The following is a 25,318-nucleotide window of genomic DNA, read 5'->3' as shown; positions in this document are numbered from 1 at the left end:
AGGTAATTTGTTCTGACTCAACATTAGATATTGAATTTAAAGCTTCTACCAGTAAAATGTGAACCCTGAACTAGACATCTGTTGTTGCCGAGACACTTGTCATTTGTTCCAGCCTACTCTACAAAGACAAGGCCTACGTGCAAGTTGAAGGAACAGAACAGGATTTAAAATATGCAGTATATCCAGATGTTTTTCCTCTTTTCAATAATGTCAAATATGAATAAACATGGGTAATAATCAAAAACAGGAATCAAAAAAACCTGAGTGGGAAAACAGATTATTTATCTATGGCGGAAGATGTGCTAAAACAACAGCAGCTCTGAAAATTCTGCTTTTGCTGCTGTCTAGCAAATAAAAAAAATCCCATTCTTGCACAGTGTAGCTGCATCTCAAATGTTTTATCTATATTTCAATGCTTAGTATCTCTGTGCATTGTCAGAGGTGCAGCACAGACCATATCCAAACACACCAATTGTCTGTGCCATATAAATATAAATATAAAAAACAGTGAAAGATTCAATATTCAGTCTGTGGATTCATCTCATTCATTCATTTAGTTAAGACAGTGTAAAATCAATATGAAACCACAACATGATGAACACGTCCTTGGCATTTTAAACTTTGCATGTCAGTCAAACCTTGAGGTCACATGGGAATCAAAACAATAAAAAAAAAAATCCTCCACAAATGCAGCATAGAAAAGGAGTTTACGCCCTATTTACAGGAGCACAGGCACAGTCAGAGGACAAAAATGTGCAAAAATGTTAGACAGAATAGACAGATGGAAGTTACAAAATAGACCATGTCAGTCTATTTAAAGAAACCTTTACTGAACAGGAGAGTAGAACTGCAATGCCAGCTGCTTCACTTGATCTGTGTTTCTCAATTACAGCCCAGCGTGGCTGTGGTGCTCTCAATCTCTAATCCGCTACCTACGATGCCATCCTGACATCATTAGGTTTCACACCAATTCACACTTTAATTTCACATGACTCCAGTGACTCTCATATGTCTGGCACGTGACCTTAAAGACCTGAGCGACTCTCTCGTGATGTCAAGGTGTGAATTAGACAAAGGCTGAAATGCCAAGGACCTTCTGTGTGGCAGTGGAGTTGATGAAGCCTCATGGGCGAGTGGCAGACTTCTTCACCTCTGCAGCTACAGTCCAGTGGATAGTTTTATTTTCGACTTGACATTCAAGCTTGGAGAAAAAAAAGAAGAAAAACAAAACAGACTCCTCTGTTCACACATAATGACTTTCCATCACTTTTTTTGTTGGACAAATGAATAGTGCCGGCCATCTGACAACACTTTGCCCTTCAGCGACATGTCTTCCTCGGCTGCTTGAGTAATAAACTCACATTTTTTCCTTGCTCAGTGTTTGATTGGTTCTACCTGCCACTTGTTTCAATAAGACACTGGCATGAAACCTCAATCACACCTCATTTACCCTGGAGGAAATATTATCCCGTTTATCTTTTGGGGCTGAAAACAGACATTAGCCTGAGGCACATATGCTTTATGCCAAATTCAGTTGTGTAATGTGAACAGAAAGCCACCGATATAAAACGCTCTACTCCTGGCACATTCTGTTGACTCCAGCTCACTGCTTACTTTTGGCACTGTGCTGAAAAATTAATGACTGAATGCATTTCCTCTAAATTGCTTTCCCAAATTTGAAGCATGCAATTGTATCCAGTCGTGTCTGTTCAGAAAGTGTGAGTGTGATCAGTGGCATAAGTGTTGCTCACTACCTGTTATGTAAGGGTGACCTTGCGTTTGTGTTGCTGTTGTTCTTGGGCTGTAGTCCAAATGAATATATTACTAACCCATACACTGTGTTGAAGTTGGAAGATGTTAAAGAGAAAAATAAAAATACGCAAACAAATTCAGCAAGGTCAATTATAATCTGTCAAGCGAAACTGAGATATTTATTTATTTATGTTTAAAAATCTTGTTTCTTTCAATGAAAGATAGACAAGATGATTAAAGCTCGTTAAAAAGAATCCTTGTATTTTACAATGTGGCTCTTATTGTTGTAGATTTGACTTGTACATGACATGTACATCATTATTGTAGATAATGCTGCAGCTATAAAAGTGTAAACCTTAAAACTAAAAAGATGTGAGTTTGTCCAGCAGCAGCATTTACAGTGGCTCAGACTGGTGTTACAGCCCTAAATTAAAGACATGTAACTACTCTGGGCAGCTTCATTCACTCAGAGCTGTAAACCTGCGCTACTCCCTCGCTGCCCGCTTTTTATGCCTTCAGCCTGTCGTCACACTCGACTGGGAAAAAATGACAGACAGATACCATTGCTGTCATACACACACACATCATGTAACGCATTACAAGAACATTACCGTTTACGTTCCCAACCAATACCAGGATGTGTTTTGATGATTTTTCTAGAGTTTTGTCATTAAATTAATTTGAGATTGTTGGTGGTGTGCAGTAGCTTCAGATTTGACAAATTAATCACTGCTCACTGAAATATCCATTAGCATTTTAATACAATATGACTGAGTTTAAGAAAACAGAATAGCTTCTGTTTTCTTCTTAGTGACTATAGATTGGTGAATGAGGTGAATGCAATTCCTACATGTGTGTGGGTGCATTCAGCAACAGCAACAGCTGTCCCTGCATACCTACTGAGACAAGATGGCATGGAAGCATGCAGTGTCTGGATTCATCTGTATAATTGTTTGCAAATGATAATATACTTCAAAGCCACCATAGCCACTAACGACTAGACTGCATCAACATCCTGTTTTGTTTGGAGCTTATCCTTTGTGGTGTAACATATTTGCAGAACACAGTACTGCACACTTCCAGCAGTGCATTTGCTTTCATTCCAGCAATGACGATGCGAGCACAGCAAACACATTTCTCAGCCAGTGAATTTTGGATGAAGCTCCTATTTTCCATAATTTCTATAGGTCCGTGCATATACTGCATGAAGGCTTGAGTATTGTTGTGGCTAATCTGTGTTCTGTTAGCCTTGCTATGTCTTTTCTATGGTTTTCCTTTGGATCGAATTCACTGGAAAAGAAAAATATAATGCGTTTCTATGCCATGTCTCTTTCTTTGGATTAAAGATGATTGCCACCTTTTAAACCACTTGACTTTGATGTCAGACTCTGAATACTGTAGAAAGTAAAACATTTTTGAAAGCACAATTTATTCTTCCCTAAAATCAATGTGCATTTTCACTTTTACTTTAAAGTGAAAGAAAATATCAATACTCTTTGGATTGATATTTGTATGTCTCAGACTGTGAATCCCCTTCTTGGTGTTATTTTCGGATTTTCTTGTTTTCTTTCTGTCACTTTGCACTGACATTTACACATGGGCATAGTGTCCGAGTGTTGAGCAAAGCAGATACTCATTTTTAATTTATGAGTATTGGTTTGTTCCATCCATCATTTCGCCCTGCAGACTACCTTTATAAATATCAAATGGAGTTGTATGTCTTTGTTTTGTATTCATGTCACCTTGGTGACTGCCTGTCCTTGCCATTTGACAAGAGCGTCACAGACATATGTGACATATCTGACGATAATGCCACCATGGTCTTTGCTGGCCTTTGGTTATGAAACTCAAACAGGTTTCCTCTCAGTGGAGGCTTCTGTTAATGGGAGATGTCACTTGTTGAGAGTTGCAAAATGATGATAAGCTTTGACAAATGATAATTACTCTAACCTTCATGCTTTGCCACTGACCTTGTGCCAGTAGGGAAACATGTTTATTCCAGCATTACAGCAGGAACAGGCTTTTAGCCAGTCTGTCACTGAACTCTCCTGAGACACTGAACTCATCAGCATGCCTCAAACGCATCTCACACAAGTGCTGTTACATTCAGTGGCCTTAATGGGCCCTTATATGTACTCTAAATCCTCCATCACACCTAACCATGGCTTCAGAGGGTTGTGTAAATGGACAAAAAAAAAAAAAAAAAAAGATATGGTGTGTGTGTGTGTACTATGTGTGTACTATGTGTGGCTTAACATATACTGGACATCCACAGACCAGAAACAACCAAAACCACAAGAGTAGCTGAGTTTTTAAAAAAAAAATATTTTCTCACTCACTTCTCTTTGGCTATTTGCAGTCCATGTAATTGAATATTAGAGTTCTACCTGACTTGAAACAAGAAACACTATAAAACCTGTGGTCACATTTCCTTTAAGTAAGTTAACACTTAGGGTTATCCCTTTCCTGTAAAATGTCAGTCCCACTGAAATACCAGTTCCTTCAAATATAAGGCAGATCCCTTTAATATTTTAAGAATGGGACAGCACACACCTGCAAGGGCCAACTGTCAAATTGCTCTTCAGAGAGAGTATCAGGAAAATAGGCTTACAGAGAAGGTGACATTCATTACAAACAGCCACAGGCAGAAGGATGATGGGCTTTTCTTCTGATCCTGGCAGATCGCCACCTATATGATATTCCAAAGGCTGAGATTCTGGTGACGTGAGGTTTTTACCAACAAGGTTTTTATTTTGTGAGAATTTAATGTGGAAGAGGTGTTGTATTTATCCTATTTACACTGATATAAAGTCAGCTCTGGATACAGTTTTTTTTTTAATCACTCATAACTGGCAGACTAATTTGACATGACTAGAAACAAAGTATAAAGGGTAAACCAGTCCATTCCCCTCAGTCAGTTAGTTAGTCAAAATACTATCTTATCCCTTTAGGAGTTTAATCATTTTGGATGCCTCATGTGTTCTTGAATTGATAAAATTGTTTTTTTCCCCATTTACGTACCACCTGATGGCACTTCCAGGAAAACGCAAAATATTTCTAAAACTCGGGTAATCCCCGGTTTTCTTCCTGTAACCTACCCCATAATCCATCATGTGTTTAACCAGCGAAGCGAGTGACAGCTAATTAAATCTCACTGCCCTCTGTGGGAACAGAGATTTGCTGAGAATTAACTGTTACTGCCTGTGCCAAACTTAGTAAAGATTAGTACAGAGCAGGATCATTCCTTACTTGGGGAATGGGCTTGACTAAATTAAATAATTAAGACTGACCCAACACAAATAATATTATCTTGTATAATTAGATTTGTCAAAGATGTGGTCCACCTGACATTTCCATTACTTCAATCTGAGAACTTACCACTTCACACCAACCCTCTCTATGGCTCTGTGGTGGTGGTCCCTCCTGCAGCAACAGCAGTCAGGGATTCACGAAATCCACATTCACCTCTGTTCCGTTCCTCTCAGCTTCAGACAACTAAGGTGTGTTTCATCCTTTGCTTTTGTTCAATCACAGGATGACAATGTACACCCTCCAGCCTCTGCATTCTCAGTGGAGACAAATGAAAGGAAAAACTACATGGCTGTTGGAATACAGCAATAAACCATTTGTCTCCTTTGTTTAGTTTACTGTAAAAAAAAATGTATCACTCTATGTCATAGCTGAGCTTTCTGAGCTGTGCTTTGTTTTATCACCAGGGATGATAGGATCAGGGCCCAGGAGGGAGACACAGCCCAGCTTGCCCCAGTTAAAAGCATACTATAAGGCGTACATTTAGATTGTACAGTAAACAAGGCTGACACTGCACGTTTGAAGTAGAGAAGTGCATGTGAGCACTTCATAAGTTACTTTTGCCATGACCTCGTTCTGTACCTATAAATTATCCTTCTTTAACTACCACGTCAACTATGGTTTTCTATATTTATGCCAAATAGGCACAGTCCAACCTGATTATTAAGTGTTCTATGTGAATGTTGGATTGTGAAAGCCTGCCTCCTGCCAGTGTTCTACATACCTGGTTACTTACACATCTACATGCTGTAAACCCTCCCGTGATCAAGCCTTCAGTCGAGTTTTTTTCTTGTTTGGGGATGTACTTTTTAGGATGAAAATAATCAGTTTGTGAGTGAAGTTAGCATCAGCAACCTGTATTGTATCATACGAGAACAGAATATGGAGATAAAAAATTGATCTCTTATAAGATGTATGTAGTACAGACCACAGAAATCAATGCTCGTAGAACATGAATTAGATTCGTCTGTCGGAGCAGCCTCTGAAAGGTCTAATCTAATCGCCCACTGTAATCTCCAGCTGAGAAAAGACAACCCACAACTCAGCATCAGTGAGACCTCTGGTTTGTGCGGTATGATTACATTTACGCAGGTCACGCAGGATTTAGTGCACAGAGGATCACAGGGAAGATTTGGACTGTTACCAGTGTAGACAAGCCTGTTTTATCAGTCATATATATTTTTTTAATATTTATATATTTTAAGAAACATCTCTAAAGGGCATCATACAGAAACATAATTAAGCTCAAAACATCAGCAGCATTGTGCAAGATAATTGGGTTGTGATTAACTCATTCAGTCTTCTTTCCATGCTCATTTTTAACCATTGTTAGATGTAAATGTAATATGTTTTCTTCTTGAAGCTATTTACAAACTTGGATTCGTGAGTCATACCAACTCAAACATTTTTCTGTTTCCAATTTTTACTAATTTAAGTAAGAAACTGATGCAAAATTGATATGGGAAAATACAAATATGCTTAGAGATGAGTAACAGACATGGAGCCATACTGTAGATTCACATAAAAATAGTAATCTCTCTTGATTGTGGGATTGTGTTTATTTAATTGCATGGTTGTACACATGACTTGGTTTTGCTAGAATAGTCAAATACTTTTTCCCTAGCCATCTAAGATTTTTAATGTACAAATGTACATTAAAGCTGTATGTACATTGTATAGCTATGAAAAACTGTATGCACTCTATGTAATACTCAAAAATGCTGAAATACATTTCTGTTTGCATGTTTACCTACTGCCATAAAGTTTTTAATTAGAAATCTTTGCCTTAAAACCCATCACTAAAATGAATACATTTGGTATTTTCATTTGAAATTTGAAATTTTAAGCTGCACTTCTCAATAGTTTTATATTAACAGTGGATAAATGTGCAATGTCTAAGTGGTTGCTTGTTGTGACAAACCCTCAAATTATCTCTCCCCTGGTCTCCCCTGCTCTTTGGGGAATTTTATCCTCTTTCAGCAAATTGTTTTGATTTTACAACCCACAACTTCAGTGTTTTGGGAAATTTTCATGCAGCAGTCAGGTAGCGGACAAAGTTAGGGACAAGCTGGTGAACACTGTGACTGTGGAGTATTTAACAGATAAATAGCCAGATATTTCCCTTGAATGTTGGTGCATACAAAAAAAAAAAAAACAGATATAAGAGTAGAAGTGAATATTTACATTTATCACTTGAACAGAGACATGACTCCAAATGAATGCACATGTTGCTTTGTGTCTGATGGATGTGTAAAGAAGCAGCTGTATGCTAACATGTTGTGCTAACAGGCAATGATATGTAAGTGTTGTTTACAGCTTTTTTTGCCCTGCCCCCACTCGTCCAAAGAAATTATTAATATTACTTAATCTTCCACACTGTTGGAAGGCTCTGTATGTAGCACACAGAGCACAGTACTTTATGCCTTAAAGTATGATGACGTTTTGTTGGGCACGCACTATATAATATAAACAGTAACTTGTGAATATGGAGTAATTTACAGCTTAGGCTGAATAAATCTGTGTTGTTAAAGAAAAGTTAATAAAATTATTTAAAAAGTTTTAGTCTGATGAAGAAAAAAAAAAAAAAAACATCCAGTAAAGGTTAAGGAAGCGAATCCCCAACAGACTTTTTATTAGTTGAGAGCTGACATTTTCTCTCCAAAGGGCACCTCCTTCCACAGTCTCTGCTTAACAACACATATTCCTCTCCCTCATGTGAAATTATGAAGTATAGATTCTCTAAATTGATGCACTTGTGTGTCCTGTTTCCTTTTCCAAAGTATACGTACATATGTGATCAAGATCTAGTGAGCAGATGGAACATGGTTCAGGAGACTCAAGATGTCTTAAACAGAAGCACTTTTTGAAACTTGACCAAGGAGGATAGAGATGAACAACACAAGTTAGCACTGTGATGGCACCCAATTCTGAAGGATTCCTTCCTGGTAAACCAAAGGAATCCTTCAAAATCTTTCACATCATACTTTCTGCATGTCCAAATAAGGTTGTTCTTCATGGAGCCACATCACATCCACACATGTTCAGATTTTATTGGGTATCCAATCCTAAACATTAAACCACATTTACCTAAATCAAATTGTATATCTTCTCTATTTAGAGAGAATTTGTGTAACTAATTGACCTTTAAACACTGAAACACGGGTTGTTTGTTATGGCTGTTTATTTCTCTCAGCCAGAGGCTTAGCTTGTCATGTCCTGCATAGGGTCTGTTTCATGACCTTGGTTGCTATAGCAACTACCAATGGGCTCTGGCCAGCTATCAGTGTCTTCTCAGCCATCTTGGAGAAAAACAAAGAACTATTTTTGGTGCTATACTTATAAATGGCCATAGGCTCTAATGCCTATTACTACCTAACGACCTGGTAAAGGAATAATATTCAAAGAAGGAAAAATGCCTTCACAACATATAGGATGTGTGGTGACTGTATGCTGTCAGGTCAGTGACCTTCATCAGTATTGACTGGTACTTACACTGCTCTTAGATTGAATATTAAGCCAAGGAACATGATGTCTACAGTGTGTGTCAGATTCTTTCAGTGCATTCAAAGTATACTGTAATGGCATTTCTGGGAATTTTTTTTCATGATTTATATATTCATGCTAATTAACCCTGAATATAGTGTCCATATTATTAATCCATTACATTCATGTACTTCAAAAAAGTATACTTTCCTTTTGATCTCATGCTAATCCACCCTATCTCTAATACTAAATTAGATTTGGCATGTTCGCCTCAAATGAGGCGAACATGCCCAGCTGAGTAATCCATTCACTGCAGGATTTTACAAATAGTGGGCTGCATATTAAGATGTACATTGTTCTTAACAGCCTCAGATATTTTGTTCCAGACAGCTTGTAGATGTGATATAACAGGGCTAGACTTCAAATATAAGGATAATTTGAATGATAAGAAGGTGGGGAGATAGCGGGGTAATGAGGCTCTGTTCACATCCTTCCCAAGGGGGAGCCCTGACTGTTGGCGGAGTCCATTTCACTACATGTCTGGGAGAGAAAGCAAAATCATACAGCTGTGAGACCCAGACTTCCATTATCAGTTTACACTGTGTTCTTCTCCAAGCATACTGGACATTTCCCATGTTTAAAGACCTTATGAGGAATGCTGATTGTCAGAGGTTGAAGTGAATAATTCAGTTTAGGTATGCAATTTGTTTCAACAACATTAACTTTTTCCCATATTGATAATAATAATGGTGACCATCTCTTTGTATCTCATGATAACTTAAGAGGGGATTCAAAAATTTCTCCACTATTTTGTTTATTTCCTGGAGGAAAAGGATGTCCAGGTACGACAATCCTTCTACAGCTCACTGAAATTACCCTGTTTGAAACAGACTTTTAGGACGGCCTTTAGTAGGCCCGGTAGGGCTTCAGACTTAGAAGCCCTAGGGTCCACTCTGTACCTTGACAGCTTTGAAAATGAAGCAGTACATTCAAGAAAAGCAAGTATTGATCTCAATGGATCAGAGCATAACCATAAAATATAGTCAGACTATTACATTAATTTATTTACAGAATTTCTAATTAATAATTAATAATAAAATGAATAATAAAAATAATACCCAATATATTTAAGTTTTTGCAAATGTCCACTGCCAGAGATTAGAGGGCCAGAGGACCAGATTTTTTTTTGTAGAAAGCTGGTAACTTGTATTTTTCCAGAAATGATTAAAATCCAAGGTTATCTTGAATGACAAGTGGTTTTTGCTGTTGTTAGTAATGTTTTGAAAAACACTATGTTGCAAAGACCTTGTTTAATTTCAGTTTCTATAAATCTACCAGGCTTTGATACATATTTAGCCTCTCAGGCATTTTTTGAAGAGATTACTGTGTAATGGAACAGAAGCAACAGAGATGCATCTTTATGACCGCAATTTTTCTTCTCTGTATCCAAGCAGTCCTGTCCATACATTTTCATACCAAGTTGGTAACATCTCCAGTGTTCCTTACATTTCCTGTCTATACTTTGGTGCAGCTCCATTCCTCATGGGCAAGGATGTGGAAGAGGGAGTGTAGCTGGCAGAAGCAGGAGAAAAGGCAGATTTTGGAGAGTAACTGATTCCAGTAGCCTGCCCTGTGCATTAGCACGAACGGCCCCCTGTAGCTGATTTGCTGGAATAGTGTTTTGTGGCTAGCAGAGCACGAGGAGATATTCACTGAATCTGACAAAAAGTGGATAGAAATAGAATCGCTGTGCATACTTTTAATTTGGGAAAGCCCTTGACCAAAGTCACTTCCAAGACAAGAAGGAGGGAGAAATTAGAAATATATTTTGGAGCTCCCTGTTGTAAACATACTGAAAGTTAGTATACAGTCGCAACCAGAGTACAAGAGAATTGCCTAACAAGAATTATGATTTAGTATTTTTATTTTTTTTTTGTTTGGACTTCATGGATTAACAGCAGTAAGCGGGATTCCGTTCACAGAGACGTTTCAATCTTACTTCAAGGAAATATATGCATGAAGAAATGCTTCACTTGAAGACACATCTGTATGGTGTAGCTGTTCCATGTCTGAAGCTTTGATGTAGTTCTTTTGTTGATGTTTTGACTACAGGAGTCCAGGTGGAACTACCTGTTTTCCTTCCTGGCGTTGCCAGCATTGCTGCAGCTCTGTGTGCTGCCCTTCCTCCCCGAGAGTCCTCGCTACCTGCTGATGGAGAGGAGGGATGAGGCTGGAGCAGAAAGAGGTATTGCACACACTAACAGAAACTTGCCAATCCTCTCACTGATGTACATCTGCAGAATACATGCAGGCTGTCACACTAGGCTCTGATGTCTCAAATACTTTGTGCTTGTTATTCTTTAAGAGCTTTTTTTTTAAGAACTGAGACTCACCAATTACTTTTCCATTTGCTGAGATTTGTTGCTGTTGCAGTGGTGCGTTTTGCCATTGCCTTGACTCCGTTTTCACAACCGAGTTTCATTGTGTAGAACTATAAAAGGATAGATCCTTAAATTTTTCAAATCCGTCTTAAAACAAAAGTCAGGAGCCCATATGAACACTGAAGCAGGTTTTGCTTTCCTCTCCAGCCACCTCATTCATTTACAATTTATTTCAAATGTAAGGTATTAGTAAAAAAACAAAAAACTTCTCTTCTTACTGTCAAAACATTGTCTGTTATAGTTGTATAAATTGTTGTTTAATGTTGCTTTACAGCATTATAGTATAACTCTAGACTCCATGTGCCATTAAGTATGATAAAAGTTTAATTTGTCAGTAGTAGTTTTTTTTTAACCCTATATTTGTTTTCATTTTGGACAGTGGCTCCATTAAAAATATAGAGAATTAGCGGTTCTTGTTTGCAATGTACCCATGGATGGAGAGACATCTGTCACTGGATTACTTTGTTGCTAAAGAAAACTTAAAAACCTGATGATTCAAAAAAAAAGTTCAGAATCATCTTTTTTTTTAAATATATAATTTATAAGCAAATTTATGGATGTACATATACTATATGTATATACATATGTATTTCATATCTGTGTGTTAGCAGTTAATCCATGACCCATACCTTGTTTTTGCAACTCCTTTTTACCCCTTAGTTTTACATTGAAGTAACATACATGAATTTGGATCTGTGCTCTCAACTCTCAATTAATGTATATGCTTTTCCGAGACTTAAATGAGTAACTATAGTATGATCTTGTCCATATAAAATGCTATGACATAAAAGGAAACAGCATGGGGTACAGGCATAGCTCAAAGTGCATGTGTTAATGAAGCATGTAGAAAAATGTGACGTCAGATTTGGCTTTGATCAGGTTGTGCTCTTTGGTGGTTTGAGCTCTTTGATTTCTATGTCTATACATTATAGATGCATACTCTCTTAAGTGACTGGTTGTTTGTCTTCTTTGTACAACGGAACATCCTAGTTATTTGAGCTACCACTGCACATGGTACAGTATGTGCAACATCATGATATCTTTATGGCATCTGCTCACCTGTCTCATTCATTTGAAGATAATAACCTATTAACCACACGTGATAGAAACATATTAAGATTAAAAGAATACATTATGATCACACCACTGGTGTCCCCTATAGAGCGAATGTCTGTCGCTGACTGACTGACTGTCGGCTGATGAAAGTACACCAGCCGAATGCCGCGTGACAGAGTGATGAAGTTACACCACTGGTTGGCCAGCTTAATGTTGGAGTTTCCCCACTGGCCGCTGCAGACAACGTTGCGGTTATAAAATCAGGATTTTAACAGAGCAGAGCAGAGCAGAGCAGCAGCTTGAAAATGACTTGAAAGTAACTTCTGGTTAACATCTGGTCCTAATCACATTTCAGTCACTATTTCATTTTGTTCCATTGTCTGACAACCAAAATTTAATAAAGCTGAATTAACAACAAAGCTGTTTACATTTAAATGAAAACCGCTTTATTGGGAATTCATCTGTGTTAAATTACTGTATATGGGAACATAGAGAGTAGGAGACAAGCAAAAAGATAAAGAGCTGAAACCAGCCGACACTAGGCAGGGTGTAAATATGATGTGATAACATCACTAATTAGCACATTACATCATCTAGTGATTTTTTTTAACAGGCTTTAGCTACATCCCATTGAAAGTCGTTGACTTATTTCAACTACGTCCTCAATTTCGCATATTGACCATATTTGGTCCAGCCGTGTAGCAGGTCTTGACCTATTCTTGTGTAGATCAGCTTCTGGGAAAACGCACACCAGCTTGAGTTAATGAGGAACAAATGATTGGCTTTAAATTGCTTGAGGTCAATATATTTACAGTAGAAAGCCGAAAAGTAGTCTTCTGTTGATGAACGTTAAAGAGCAGAAGCATGTTAAACAAGTTATTTTCTCAGGAAAGACGTGTGTATCTGTATCAGAGACAAAGAAAAGAGCTCTGGAAAGGTCCTAACCAGTTAAGAGCTCCCACTTAGATCCTGAAATATGTTTTGTGACACAGTTCATCTGGCATGGCATTCTAACTGTGTACATCGAAAACAGATCTGGTGCCATCTTGGCAAAGTTATTGCATGCTTATTTTTCTTGGCAGCTCAAAAACAACATCAGAAAAATATGACTAACTAACCCACAGCAAAAAAAAAAAGGAAGAATTGTCTTTAAAATTTTCCATTTGCTCAAAAAAATGTACACACATTTAATAATTTTCCATAATATAATTTACTTTGTATTGTGTTAACATCTGATCTGTATCTGGATACCTTATCTGGATAAGGAAAAACACACTAATGCAGGGTGTAAATGCATTCAGAAAGCATTTTGATAGGAATGCGATTGGATTGGCCAGATTTTATCTGGAAGTGGTTGTTAGATACAGTATTTTATCAGTCTCAAAGGGAAATTGCACCAGTCACTTCACATAAATCACAAAAAACAATGAAGAAGATAACATGCAAAACTATTAAAAGCTAAATTATATGCAAGAACTAAATAAAGTATAAAGAATAAAAAAAAAAGACAAGCCCATAGCTTAACCATGCCCTGAATAAACACTGTACACCAGTAGTACTATAATACCGTATAATATAGTAGTAGTAATAGTATATCATAATACACTATACATTAGTAGAAGTTGGGTGGATATACAGTATATAGAGTGACACTTTATTGAGAAGTCCACCAGCACCACCTGATTCCTGATTCCATTCTAATTTCTAATTCTTATTCTTTAAAGTCTGATTCCTAGGAGCACACACAAGATGCTTTACACCTTTGGAACTGCTCCATTTGTGCTGTAAAATTATGTTACTCTGACATTTTTTTCCTTATTAATGCTTTTTATAATATCTGTAATAGTGTATCTTTGAAAACCAATTTGAACTTTGTGCATTGTAGTTAAGCTTCAAACTTTACTGTTAGAGTTGTTGGAATTAAGGAAGGTGCGTGTACTTCTTGATGGAACACTTTTATTTTTAGCCTAATTTCTCTATTTGCCATCTGTCTCTGTATATGGCTGCTCTCACCGATGCCAACCTTCAGTCAGAGAAGCAAATTGGAATCAAGAAAATGTGTTTTTCTCTCTGTTTAACCCTTTGATGTCTTCACCAAGAAGAAAGCAGTGGGAATTTCCAAAAGCTCTACAACAGCAACTGGACTTGCTTGAGGTTCTTGTCTCATCTCTCATCAGAAAGGTTATTCACCTTATTGTAGCATTGTTAACACCATGAGGGTCGTTGAGGTCACATCTGAGACTTTAGGGTCACATGAGTTATCGTGTGAATGGGTATCAAGCTACCTAGGGAGGGGTCTCAAGACTGCATTGCAAGTGTCTGATAAGTTGTGTCATAGACCACCTCCTCTGTTGAGTGATGGTCGTTCCAGTATGACGTAGATGACGTCAATCTTCTCTGGCCAAAATTTGCTCATTGATGTTCTCAAATGAGTGTCCCTTATCCTTCAGATGTAGGTGGACTGCTGAGTCCTGCTTCGAGGAGTGGGATTTCTGTTTTGTTTTGCCAGTGTACAGGTCTGTGCTATGCTCGCTGCACTGAACTGCATGCGCTGCATTGCTCTGCTTATGCCTGGGTGTTTTGTCCTCAGGAGCTTCTTCCTCAGAGTATTACTAGGCTTGAAACCCTCAGGGATGTGGTGTTTGTTCAAAATCCTCCTGAGATTTACAGATAGTCCTGTGACATAGGGAATGACAATGTAGTTTTGTTTCCACTCTGCCTGTTGTATCTCTTTTCAAAGTTTTGACAAAGGTCCAGTTTAGGTAACTAAATATTTCAAGTGCTCTCCTGATCTGTCTTTACTCCTTCTCCTTTCCCTCTGTCCTTGTGGACATGTTCTGAGGGTCCTGATGGATGTAGGGTCCTGATAGCCACCAGCATGTGCTCTAGTGGGTGATGAGAATCAAGGAGGAAATATTGATCCGTGTGAGGGGGGGTTCTGTGTACTTCGATGTTGAGGCTTCTGTCATCTTCAGTGTCCATCACATGGTCCAAGAAGGCCTGACTATTTCCCTTGACACCCTTCCAGGTGACCTTGATATTGCTGTCCACAGAACTGATGTGTTCTGTGATGCCTTCCACTTTCTGTATTTTGATTGAGATCCAGGTGTCATCCACATACCTAAACGAGTGGCTGAAAGCAGTTCCTGTGAAGGAGATCAGGGCTCTGTGCTTACTCCTTCCATATAGAGACTGGCCACTATTAGAGACATTGGTGAGCCCATGGCCCAGCTGTGCGTAGGGCACATATGTGGTCTGGAGTGAGGTTGGTTCTGATGGACAGATTGCTGTCTCGTGTCAGTCACTTCCTTATAGTCTTTACTGCTTCTGGGCTGGGAATGTGAAGAGTGAAGTGACATCGTAGGAAATCATGGAATCATCTGAGTCCAGTTATAGTTTTCCAACCATGTTGACAAAATCTTGGGAGTCTCTGATATGGTGTGGAGTGTTACCGACCAGAGGGACCTAAGATGCTGGCTAGGTGTCTGGCAATGTTGTAAGTAACTGAGTTGATCCTACTGATGATGGGGCAGGGATCCCTTCTTGTGTATCTTGGGGAGTCAGTAAATGTGAGGGGTGGCCGGATAGATAATAATAACTCACATGTGACCTCAGTGACTCTCAAGGTGTTAATGACCCCATAAGAGGTTAAATACTGGGGACCCCCCACCAGTCAGTCAGAATTGAAGAAGCATTTGGTAGAGATGGCTCAATCAGGTTGATTTAAGTTCATCATGTTTTTCAGTAACATACAGTAACTCAAAATGTACTCGACCAAATAGCAGAGCAGAAGATTGCTGGCAAAAAAAGACAAAGAAGCAAGCAAGTAGAAAACTTCATAAATCATCAAGTAATAACAAAAGTTAACATGGTGGGAAGTTAAACAATTGGTAGATTCTCCAGATTGTCCAATTATATTTAAAGGTTATGCTGAATTCTGATTCTACTTAATGGCTGATGAGGTATTGTGGTAAAATACGGTGTTCCTTTCTGCTGATTTATGCAAGCATTAGACAGCTGGTGTCAATGACAGGTTGTGTGAATAACTCCTTGAGGAAGAGATGGCTGGATAAAGGGCATCCTGCCCAAACTCCCCTCACATCTTCCTTACAACATTTTGCTGGCACGAGTCTGAACAGTGCTGCAGATCCATGTTGCTGGCTTGTGTTACAGCGCTGCGGTTGGGGGAATTGTTGTCAACACACAAATCTTGAGGGGTGGCCCTGTAGTGTCCTATCATCATCATCATCATAATACAGTGTCAGACAGGAACAGCATGTTCTCTTGCACCTCATCTTGTCCCTTGTCATGTCGTATATCTGCAGTAGTCTTGCCCTCAATTTAAAGGTTACTGAGGCTGAAGACGAAATAAGTTTGTGTCCTAAAGGCTGTCAGTGTCATTGCAAAACTACTCTTTCTTTTAGGATAGACTCCACAGTATTCAGTATTTCTAAGTTTATCTCCCTTTTCAGATTTCAGACCTTTTCATCTCCTAGAGTAGGACTATTAACTAAAAAAATGAGCTCTTACCTTCTCAGCACACCGATTCAATCATAAGTCATCACGCTATGTGCTTGCGTCTTTTATTTTTCACTTTTTTCTATATTTGTAGGTGTCAGATGGCTGAAGGCAGGGTGCCAAGGTTACTGGTCTCTGACTTAGCGTAAGGCGTGGGATTGAATCCAGCAGTTTTATTACTTTTTTGGCTGGCGGTTTCTGTATGCTTTCAAGCTCCCGATGAATACGTTTTCCACACTTATTTTGCTATTAGTCCCATTTTCGCCCCATCAAATCACCCTACCAATGCTATATGTTATCCTTTTTACATGTTTGTTAAGGCACTTCTTGATAGTCATTGTACAGAAATGAGTGGACCAACCAGCTAAACTAAAAGAACAAAGCTGATGATATTCTGTATGTTTGTTATCCCTATACAAATCCCATGAAAAGACAAAACCCACAACAAATTTATCCTGTAAACAAGTATTGTCTGTGTAGCGTATTCCTCTGTGTCGCAGAGATCCATTGTTTTCCAAAACTAATTAAAAACACACCACACTGTTGCATGCTGACATGTTCCTTTCTTACAATGAACATGGCCACTGTAGTTTATTTTGATTCAATCAAAACACACCATCCACATGTCAATTCACCAGAGTACCAGCAGCGTGTATAAATCTCCAGCTGGAAACAGTCCCCAACAAATGAACTATTTACTCTTGCTTGGGGAACATTTATTAAAAGCTACACTGTCTAACCAATGTAGGAAATTACTAACGCTTTTTTAAAAATCTTCATCTTCATTAGGAACCAGTGGGTCAGGAGCACGGTACTACAGACAGGGTAGGGTATTGTTGGTCTTTTCATGGGACTTGTTGAAAATGAGAAAATTAAAGATTAAAACCACCGTTATCCTATAAATTCAAGCAAAAATGCCTCCATACTAACCCTCTAGCCAGTACTGACCTGCGTTAATAAGAGTTTTTATTCCCATAGAAGTGAATCAGTCTGTCAGACAGGCTATATGGTCCTTTAATGGTTCTTTGTTGTGCCATATCCCTCCACCTTGTGACACTACGAGGGTTCAGGCTGCAACAGTGACATGAAGAGGAGCCTTACTGTCCTCCTGCAGAGGAAATAAAATAGGTTGCCTCCGTGGGGACAACACCACTGTTGCATATCCCACCATACTCTTACAAACATCAATATCATGTCACACCACTCACAGTGACAGCCCCAGTATGACTCTGGATTAAAGCAGGTTTCCATATTTTCTGCCAGCAGGGAGAAGCAATTGAGTTCTCATTTACATGTGCTAATATAAGTAATAATTACATAGACCTCATGAGGGGTAACCTGAGGGGTGTTTTCTCTCCTTTCCCTCATTGACTTATGGTTTTTACCTCACTGTAGGTTTTTTTTTTTTTAGATAATGGCTTTTAAATATTTGCAATTTTCAATGTTACTGTTTACAAACTGTAAAATGTTTATTTTACCTTTGTTCATCTGCTGACTTGAATGGGTCATTACTGGTGCTAAGTGTATTTAAGCGCTGAAATGTTCCTTTTAGGAAGGAAAACATTGCATTTCTGCTTTACAACAACAGTGAGAGGTACTTATTTGACACATTCGATGCCATTTTACAATTATGCGGTATCAAAACTGCAAAAAGCTCATCTGTGTGGATCTGTAATTCTTTGTACCAAAAATATGTGTAACATAGGTGTTTCCTGCTTTCTCTGCACTCGCACACCGTTAAATAATTATGTTACATCATGTACTGTATGTTGTGGACTGTTGGCCCTGAAAATACAATTTGGCATTGAAAACAAAACCTGTACTGAAGGAAACACTGGCAGCACTTAACTCTTAAAGGTTGTATTGTTTTTATTTAAACTATCCCCTGTGAGATAGATTTGTTCTATTAGAGGTGTTTTCAAACAGTATTTTTCAGGTTTGCGGGAGAAAAGAATTAATTAAAGGATTAGGACTAAGAAGTTGCTTTTTCAAACAATCAAAGGACAAGTGGGCAAAGGTTTACTTTTCAAAAAATGGGCTTTATTTTACCCCACATAAACATGCCAAAACACAAATTAATGAGAACAAGCAATTTTAGTAGCAAACTGGGCCCTTAGAAGAGGTCAACCACTCTACAACAAAACAAAATTTAAACTCAGCTAATTGAAAAAAATGAGACCTGGGGAGACATATATACTGGCTGATCAGACCATTAAAGACAAGGAGGGGAAAACAGCATACACAGTAACTTCAACTCTACAAAGAAACACCACTATCCCCCCCATGCTAATGCTGCTCATGGTGTGGTCCATTTCTTGGCTTTTGTATTTAAGCGGGCTCTGCACTCAGCCACCTCTTTTGGCCAGACCAGGAGGGAGGACTGATGCAGCAGACACGGTAACTGAAAGACAAAGAAAGTTTAGTTAATGCAACTTATCTACAAGGATTGTGACTAAACAGTGTAAACCAAATGTAACAAAATCTAGCAATAAACAAAATTTTAAATTGAATAAACCGTGGATGTTTTTTTATGTAGCTTAAATGACAAAGAAACAACAAAGACTGTGGTACTTGTCTGGGAGAGTGTGTGAAACCATAAATTTGTTTTGTATGTTGTGTGTGGTGAGACTTGAACGAATATAACCCCATTTCTATTTCAACTGTGTGGCTGTGGATACAGCCATCTCACAAACGTATATCTGACCAATGGCCCCATTTAAATGGTTTGTCGAAGTTGGTAGCAGTTCATTTACTTTGTAACATAGGTTAGCTAGCTGACACATAGCTAACATTAGCACTTAGCACCTCTGCCAAATCAACATGGCGTTAGCTAAAAGGTAACGATAACCCAGCCCAGTTCTGTGTAAAAACACCTACAGAGGGAAACAGACTGATTTTTGAGAGTACCAAAATTAGTGGGAATTTTTATTTTTATTAGTATTTTATTTTTCTTCAGTATTTTCTGAGATGGACACCATTAAAATTCTGTCTACAGTCCTATAGGTCAAACAGCAGTGTTTGCACACACACAGTCCTCATGCCTTACAAATTCTGCACAGTGGAACCATGTCGACTACAGACCAGGCTTTAGTTTGCAGGTCTTCCTGTCTCCTGTGTGGTAACTGGGACATGCAGACTGCTCTGCATGTCACCCACATCCTCATGACCTGCTTTTAGTCCCTGTCGGTGAGCAGAGATTAGCTTTTCTGGGTCACGTCCTTAACCTGTACCAACCTTGACTTTCCATAACACCAGGGATTCACCTTTACAGGAGAAAGGATTAAAGTGAGGAAAGAAATGTCTTAGCACCCACTCATTCCTTTCAGTACATCACATTCAAGTTGTCCAAGTTCAAACAACGTTCAAATGGCCAGGCTGTGGATGACTGCCAGAAACCTGGTTAGCTGTGTGCACTCAAATCTAAACCGTGACAGTTAATGTTTGAACGTGTATAAATAGGCAAAGCTGTGCAAACAGCTGATTCTTTCTAAGAAAGATCCACATTTAAGAGGTCTTACAGTTCACACACAAATCATTACACAAATTAAATTTATATATTCTAAATTTTAATAAATTTAGTTTCAGTTTATTCTAAGTGGCTGGTCTGTTTTTAACAAATTCATCTATTTGTGAGGATGTTTCTTCATTTGCTGCAGAATGAATTCAAGGTCTTTCATCTCAGAAGGACAGGTTTTTTTTTTTTTTTAGGCTTCTTCCTCCCTTTTTTTTTCATGTGTGGATATTTTTAACCCAGTGTTTGTGTGTCAGCCTTCCAGAGGTTTTTGGGGAAGAAGGATGTGTCTCAGGAGTTGGAAGAAGTCCATGCGGAGGCTCGAGCTCAGGACAACCTACACACTGTCTCCGTGTTACAACTGCTGAAGAACCCAGCTGTTCGCTGGCAGCTCATCACCATCATCATCGTTATGGCCTGCTATCAGCTCTGTGGCCTCAACGCGGTAAGCTGCAGCTCTTATTTCACTTTACTCAGATATTCACTGGAATCTTGTTCTTTATGTTATCTCATCTGACATTTAATGAAAAAAAATCTGAGATTCAATTGGTATTTCTAAAATAAAATTTAAAAATGTATGGGATATAAAAGTACTTTCTTTGAACACCATTTATAGTGCAAAGATTATGTGTATCAGACAGAGACTTTCTTAAGGATTCTCTGTCACACCTGCAGTTACACCTCAACCTTGTCAATTAGTTTTGGGCTTTGGTGGACAGATTTACATTAGTGCCATGACAGGAAGGTGAAAAGTCTCTTTTACTCGAGAAACTAAAACAAGAGAGAGAGTCATTCTGCTGCCTTCTTACCAGGCTACTCAGAAAGTGCCCAGTTGATTGTAACATTTCCCTGATGTAAGGAAGAAATCTCAGACAAAACAGCACAATATACATAAAACCCAGCTGAAAATACAGTACTGGCATATTGTTACCTTACAGAGTTGTTATGGTAGCTGCATGGTTACACATCCAACGGGAGCAACAGTAGCATTTATCTGGAGTCAACAAATGCATGTGCAAAATTCATTCAGTGGCAGTCAACCTATCAAAAAAAACAACAAAAAAAAAAACAGGTTGAGCTGAGGAAAACTACAGATTCAGGTGAAACTTTGCTGTGGGTTCATCAGTATGAACAGATTTTAATGCTTAGCCTGGTCACCACCTCATTGGAACTTTAATTTTTGTCAAGTCAAACATAACACATATTAAGCTTTGAGCTGATCAACCATTGTAAACCTTTTACTGAGACACAGCTGTAGCCTTGTGTAGCCTTAGTCAACATGACACAACTCCTACATCCCCAGGGCTGCACAAATACATAAACATTTAAGTGCCTTTTAGTAAGTTTTAGGTAATTTAGTATGAACATTTCCAGCTCTTTAAAAAGCACCAGTAATTTTAAGTGGATTCGTTTGGGGGGGAAAAAATGAACTGTTGGGGTGTGCTGTTCTATCACAGTCCCATCAGTGACCGAAAAAAACAATCAATACTGTCACAGCCCTGCATGTCAGTGGAGCAGGTGCGACAGAGTCCCTCTGGGTCTGTGCATGCACAGGTGTGACCCCATATTTGTTGTCTCTTAGAAATAAGGCCTTTCATTTGCACAGTTTTAAATTCTACTCTGAATAAGTAAATATTTTTTGAAGGTTAAAAGCTGTAAAAAAAAAAAAAAAAAAAGGAACCATAAAATAAGAACTCTTTGAGCCAGTTTCTTGCTCCTTTTATTTGGTAGTCTCTGTGTAGGTTTTCGGTTCAAGGCTATTGTGTATGAGAATGTGTGAGCATGGAGAATTGTGAGTCACTCTATCCTGTGCACTTTATTGACCAAGGGAGATGTTTAACCATCCTCCACCTGCTGTGTTGCAGTGCAGTTGGTGGGTGTTAATGACTGTTGTCCAATTATGGGACCTAAGCTCTTTGTCTTGGTTCTGTAGATGCGAAGAGTACCTCTGCATGAGGAAGAGTTATTACTGCTCACTGCTGCCATCCACCACCTGAAATAAAGAGACTGACAACAGTGAACAAAGAAAAAAAGACTTTAGGTGTTTTAAATTCCAAGGACAGCAACCTCAACAAAAACAACAACTTAAAATTAAAAAAGTTTCTACTGTAACCTTTAAAGACAGGCTCTGCTTTGTATTTAAATCTGTATAGAGCAGAAAGGTGAACATGTTCTATGGAGAAAAGCTGTAGTTTCAAATTTCCATGTGTCTATTAAGTCTATACTGGAAGGATGCAATCATCAAAGGTCTTTTTGAAACTGAAGTGAATGAAAATGACAAAAACAAACAAAAAACGAACAAAGAAAAAACGCTTATTTGACAGATGTACTGTGGTGGGCTGTATGCTAGGCATGCAAAAGCATTGTTAGCTTGTCTGTAGATTCATATTCAGGCTGAATATCATAAATAACAATATTTGTGCTTTATTTCTCATTATCAAATTTTCATATTTGATAGGTTGATGGAGTTTTCAGTGATATATGAGAAGACTAGAAATCACAAAGCTCATTTAAATTAACATAGATATGAGCATGACTTCATTTACATATACTTTCATTCCAAGAAGACAGGAATGTAATTTAGATCACTCTGGAGGTTTTCGTTTTGATTGTCGTATACTATTCACTCTCCCATCGCCATCAGCCCAGACTAATGGTTCCAGTAAATATTACAGTCTGAGAATGACTTGGTGATGTTTCAGCAGTTTATTGGGCTGCAGTCAAACTGAGGGCTGATGCTAACTTGACAGCTGAGAAATTTTCCTGCAGCCAGTGTCACAGTATCAGTGCTTCAGCCTGTCATAAGTCTGAAATTCTAACAATTGCGTGCATGTTTTGTACTCTCGCCGTTGTCTGTCAAAAGGACCATTGGAGAGAATAATGAAGGACATAGGTTAGAGGAAAGCAGAGAAAACAGTCAGCCAGGGAGTTCTATATGTTAAGTGTCCAGACAGTCTGTCAAGGCATGTCACTTAACTTCAGATTCTTAACAGAGTCGATGAATGACAGCCAGGTTTCATAGAACTTGATTAAAAGAATCAACCATCTAGCTTTTAAAGCAGCAAATGCTGTAGTATTTTGTCTATGTTTGGGAATGTTCTCATCATCACCTTCCTCACCAAATAGTGCAGTAAGGGAGCAGCAGTTCAAAGGTTGTCCCAGGATGCCTGTCCAGTACTCGTTAAGTGAAGAGCAAGACCCAAAGGAGTGAATAAGAAAACTGGTCTGGGACTCACCCCAGGATACATCTTAGCAAGTTTAGAAAGATGAAGGGCAGTAGGTACAGTGGAAGCCTGTATCTCACACAAACAGAAGAGTTCCAGATGTTCTCATCTATCTTAACCTGGACGTCCACCTCTCTGTGATCTTTGATTATTTCTAATAAAGTTTCTGATAGAAGCATTATTATTTTATGTAAGCTGGTAATAAGACGCTTATCCTAGGGATCTGTAGTGAGGATATCATCCAGAATAGAACTGTTCAAGGAAACTGGGGTAAATTAGACCTGATAAAATCCCTAATTTGCAAGTAAAGGCACAATTGAGAATCAGAAAGACTGTGTCTTTCCTGTAGATGAGCAAAGGAGGAAAATACACATCGTCCATATAGAGATCTCTAAAAGACAACATGCCTGCCACAGTTCAAAAGCTGAATCTTGTAGCGACGGTAGGAAAAGATGGTTCTGATCTAAAGGATTAAAAAAGCGACGCTGCTACATGCCCAGATTCTTAAAGAAATAAATAGGAGGACAAGATTTTTTCGTTCAGAAGGATAAAACCAAGGTTAAGGATGATGTGAGGAGAGCTGATGGAGAGAAATTTTAAGTGAGTGTAACCTCAATATTGACCCACGTGGACCATTTTCGGTTGGTAGAGAGAACGCTACGAATACTGGCAGCAAAATAAGATTCAGATTTAGGCAGGGCCATCCCTCCCCTTTGCCTTGGTCTTTGTAAGAAAGTTTCTTGGTGAGTTATTGTTCCAAAGAAATTGTGATAAGTTTGTCTAATTCAGCCTAAATTTAAAAAAAAAAAAATCTTCATCAGAATTGTGATACATTGGAAAAGGCAAAAGAACTTGGCTAAGATATTTATCTTGAGAGAGTCAACCCAACCCCGCCAAGGAGAGAGGAGAAGGAAGATCCTTCTTAAAGTTTTGGACCAACAGTATGTTGTGGCATGTGGGAACCTTCACACCAAGATAAGATCCACAATATTTAATTTTAATTTACACCATGTCTGCACAGCAGGTGCAGAAAGCAGCACATCAGCAGCAGCATTTTAGATTAATTCAGTGTCTGCACATGAGGTGCTCAGGTACAGTTCTACTATGTACGTCATCTCAATTTTGGCAGCACTTAGACACAATGTTATGCCCTGTTGTAATGAAGTGAAAGCATAAGTTCAGCCTTAACTAATAACATTGTTTAAATGCAATAAGAACATACTGTACATTTTATGAAATCTTTTAAACACCTATGAGCTCTAAAGCCAGGACAAGAGCCTGAGTGTCTGCAATGAAACCTACTGTATATAAAATTTCATGTTGTTCATATTGCAACAAAAGCAACAAAAAGACGAGTGAAATTTGGTTTATTTTCTCACAGATCTGGTACTACACCAACGGGATCCTTCGGGAAGCAGGCTTTGCAGAAAACCTTCTCCCCTACATCACACTGAGCACCGGGGCTATAGAGACATTGGCTGCCATCATCTCGGTAAGCATTGCTGCTTTAAACAACCAAACTGGTCTGGTTCTGGGCAACAGCCTGCTCTTGGAATAAATATTCATGAGACAGGTTTTGTTTCACTTTAGGGGAGGCCTTCGACCTGGTATTTGAACAGTTTTTTTTTCCCAATGCAAAAACAGCCAGAGGTTCGATTTTACCATCATCTTCTTTTTAATATCAGCAGGTTAATGCAACACCCTACCACTGGCAGCTCATTACTACAATATATATTAGTTGCATTGTTTGCTGTATTTAGAAATGTTTGTAATGCTAGTGTTAGATTAGACTCCTAAAATTTTCACAAATGGGATGAAAACACAAAAATCTGACCCGTACAAAAAAAAATAAATTTTAGCCGCTCAGCTGTAATCCTAATGCTCTTGACCACAGTTGGTTGGTGTGGAGGAACCTCTCAAATGAAAGCTGCTCAAACATTGTCAGCTGAGTTGGCAGGGCTGTCAGCAGGAGTTCATTCCTGCTCTGGCAGCTGATCTGTCACTAAATGACTGAGCAGAAAGCA

The 25,318-nt window shown here is 38.6% G+C and overlaps 1 protein-coding gene across 10 annotated transcripts in view; it reads left to right on the top strand.

The window, feature by feature from the left end:
* The window catches only part of slc2a9l2 (solute carrier family 2 member 9, like 2), a 106,841-nt gene that overhangs the window by 25,905 nt on the left and 55,618 nt on the right, over positions 1-25,318 (top strand). For all 10 annotated transcript variants that reach the window (XM_041033917.1, XM_041033924.1, XM_041033918.1 and 7 more), the window contains exons 7-9: positions 10,657-10,789; positions 20,328-20,515; positions 24,676-24,786. In XM_041033917.1, coding sequence (XP_040889851.1) covers positions 10,657-10,789; positions 20,328-20,515; positions 24,676-24,786 — 432 coding nt within the window. The remainder of the gene's footprint in view (positions 1-10,656; positions 10,790-20,327; positions 20,516-24,675; positions 24,787-25,318) is intronic.

The sequence above is a fragment of the Toxotes jaculatrix genome, chromosome 3 (genome assembly GCF_017976425.1).
Source record: "Toxotes jaculatrix isolate fToxJac2 chromosome 3, fToxJac2.pri, whole genome shotgun sequence".
Taxonomy (NCBI): Eukaryota; Metazoa; Chordata; class Actinopteri; family Toxotidae; genus Toxotes; species Toxotes jaculatrix.
Note: the sequence above shows the minus strand (reverse complement) of the source record. Positions and strands in the feature narration are given on the sequence as shown.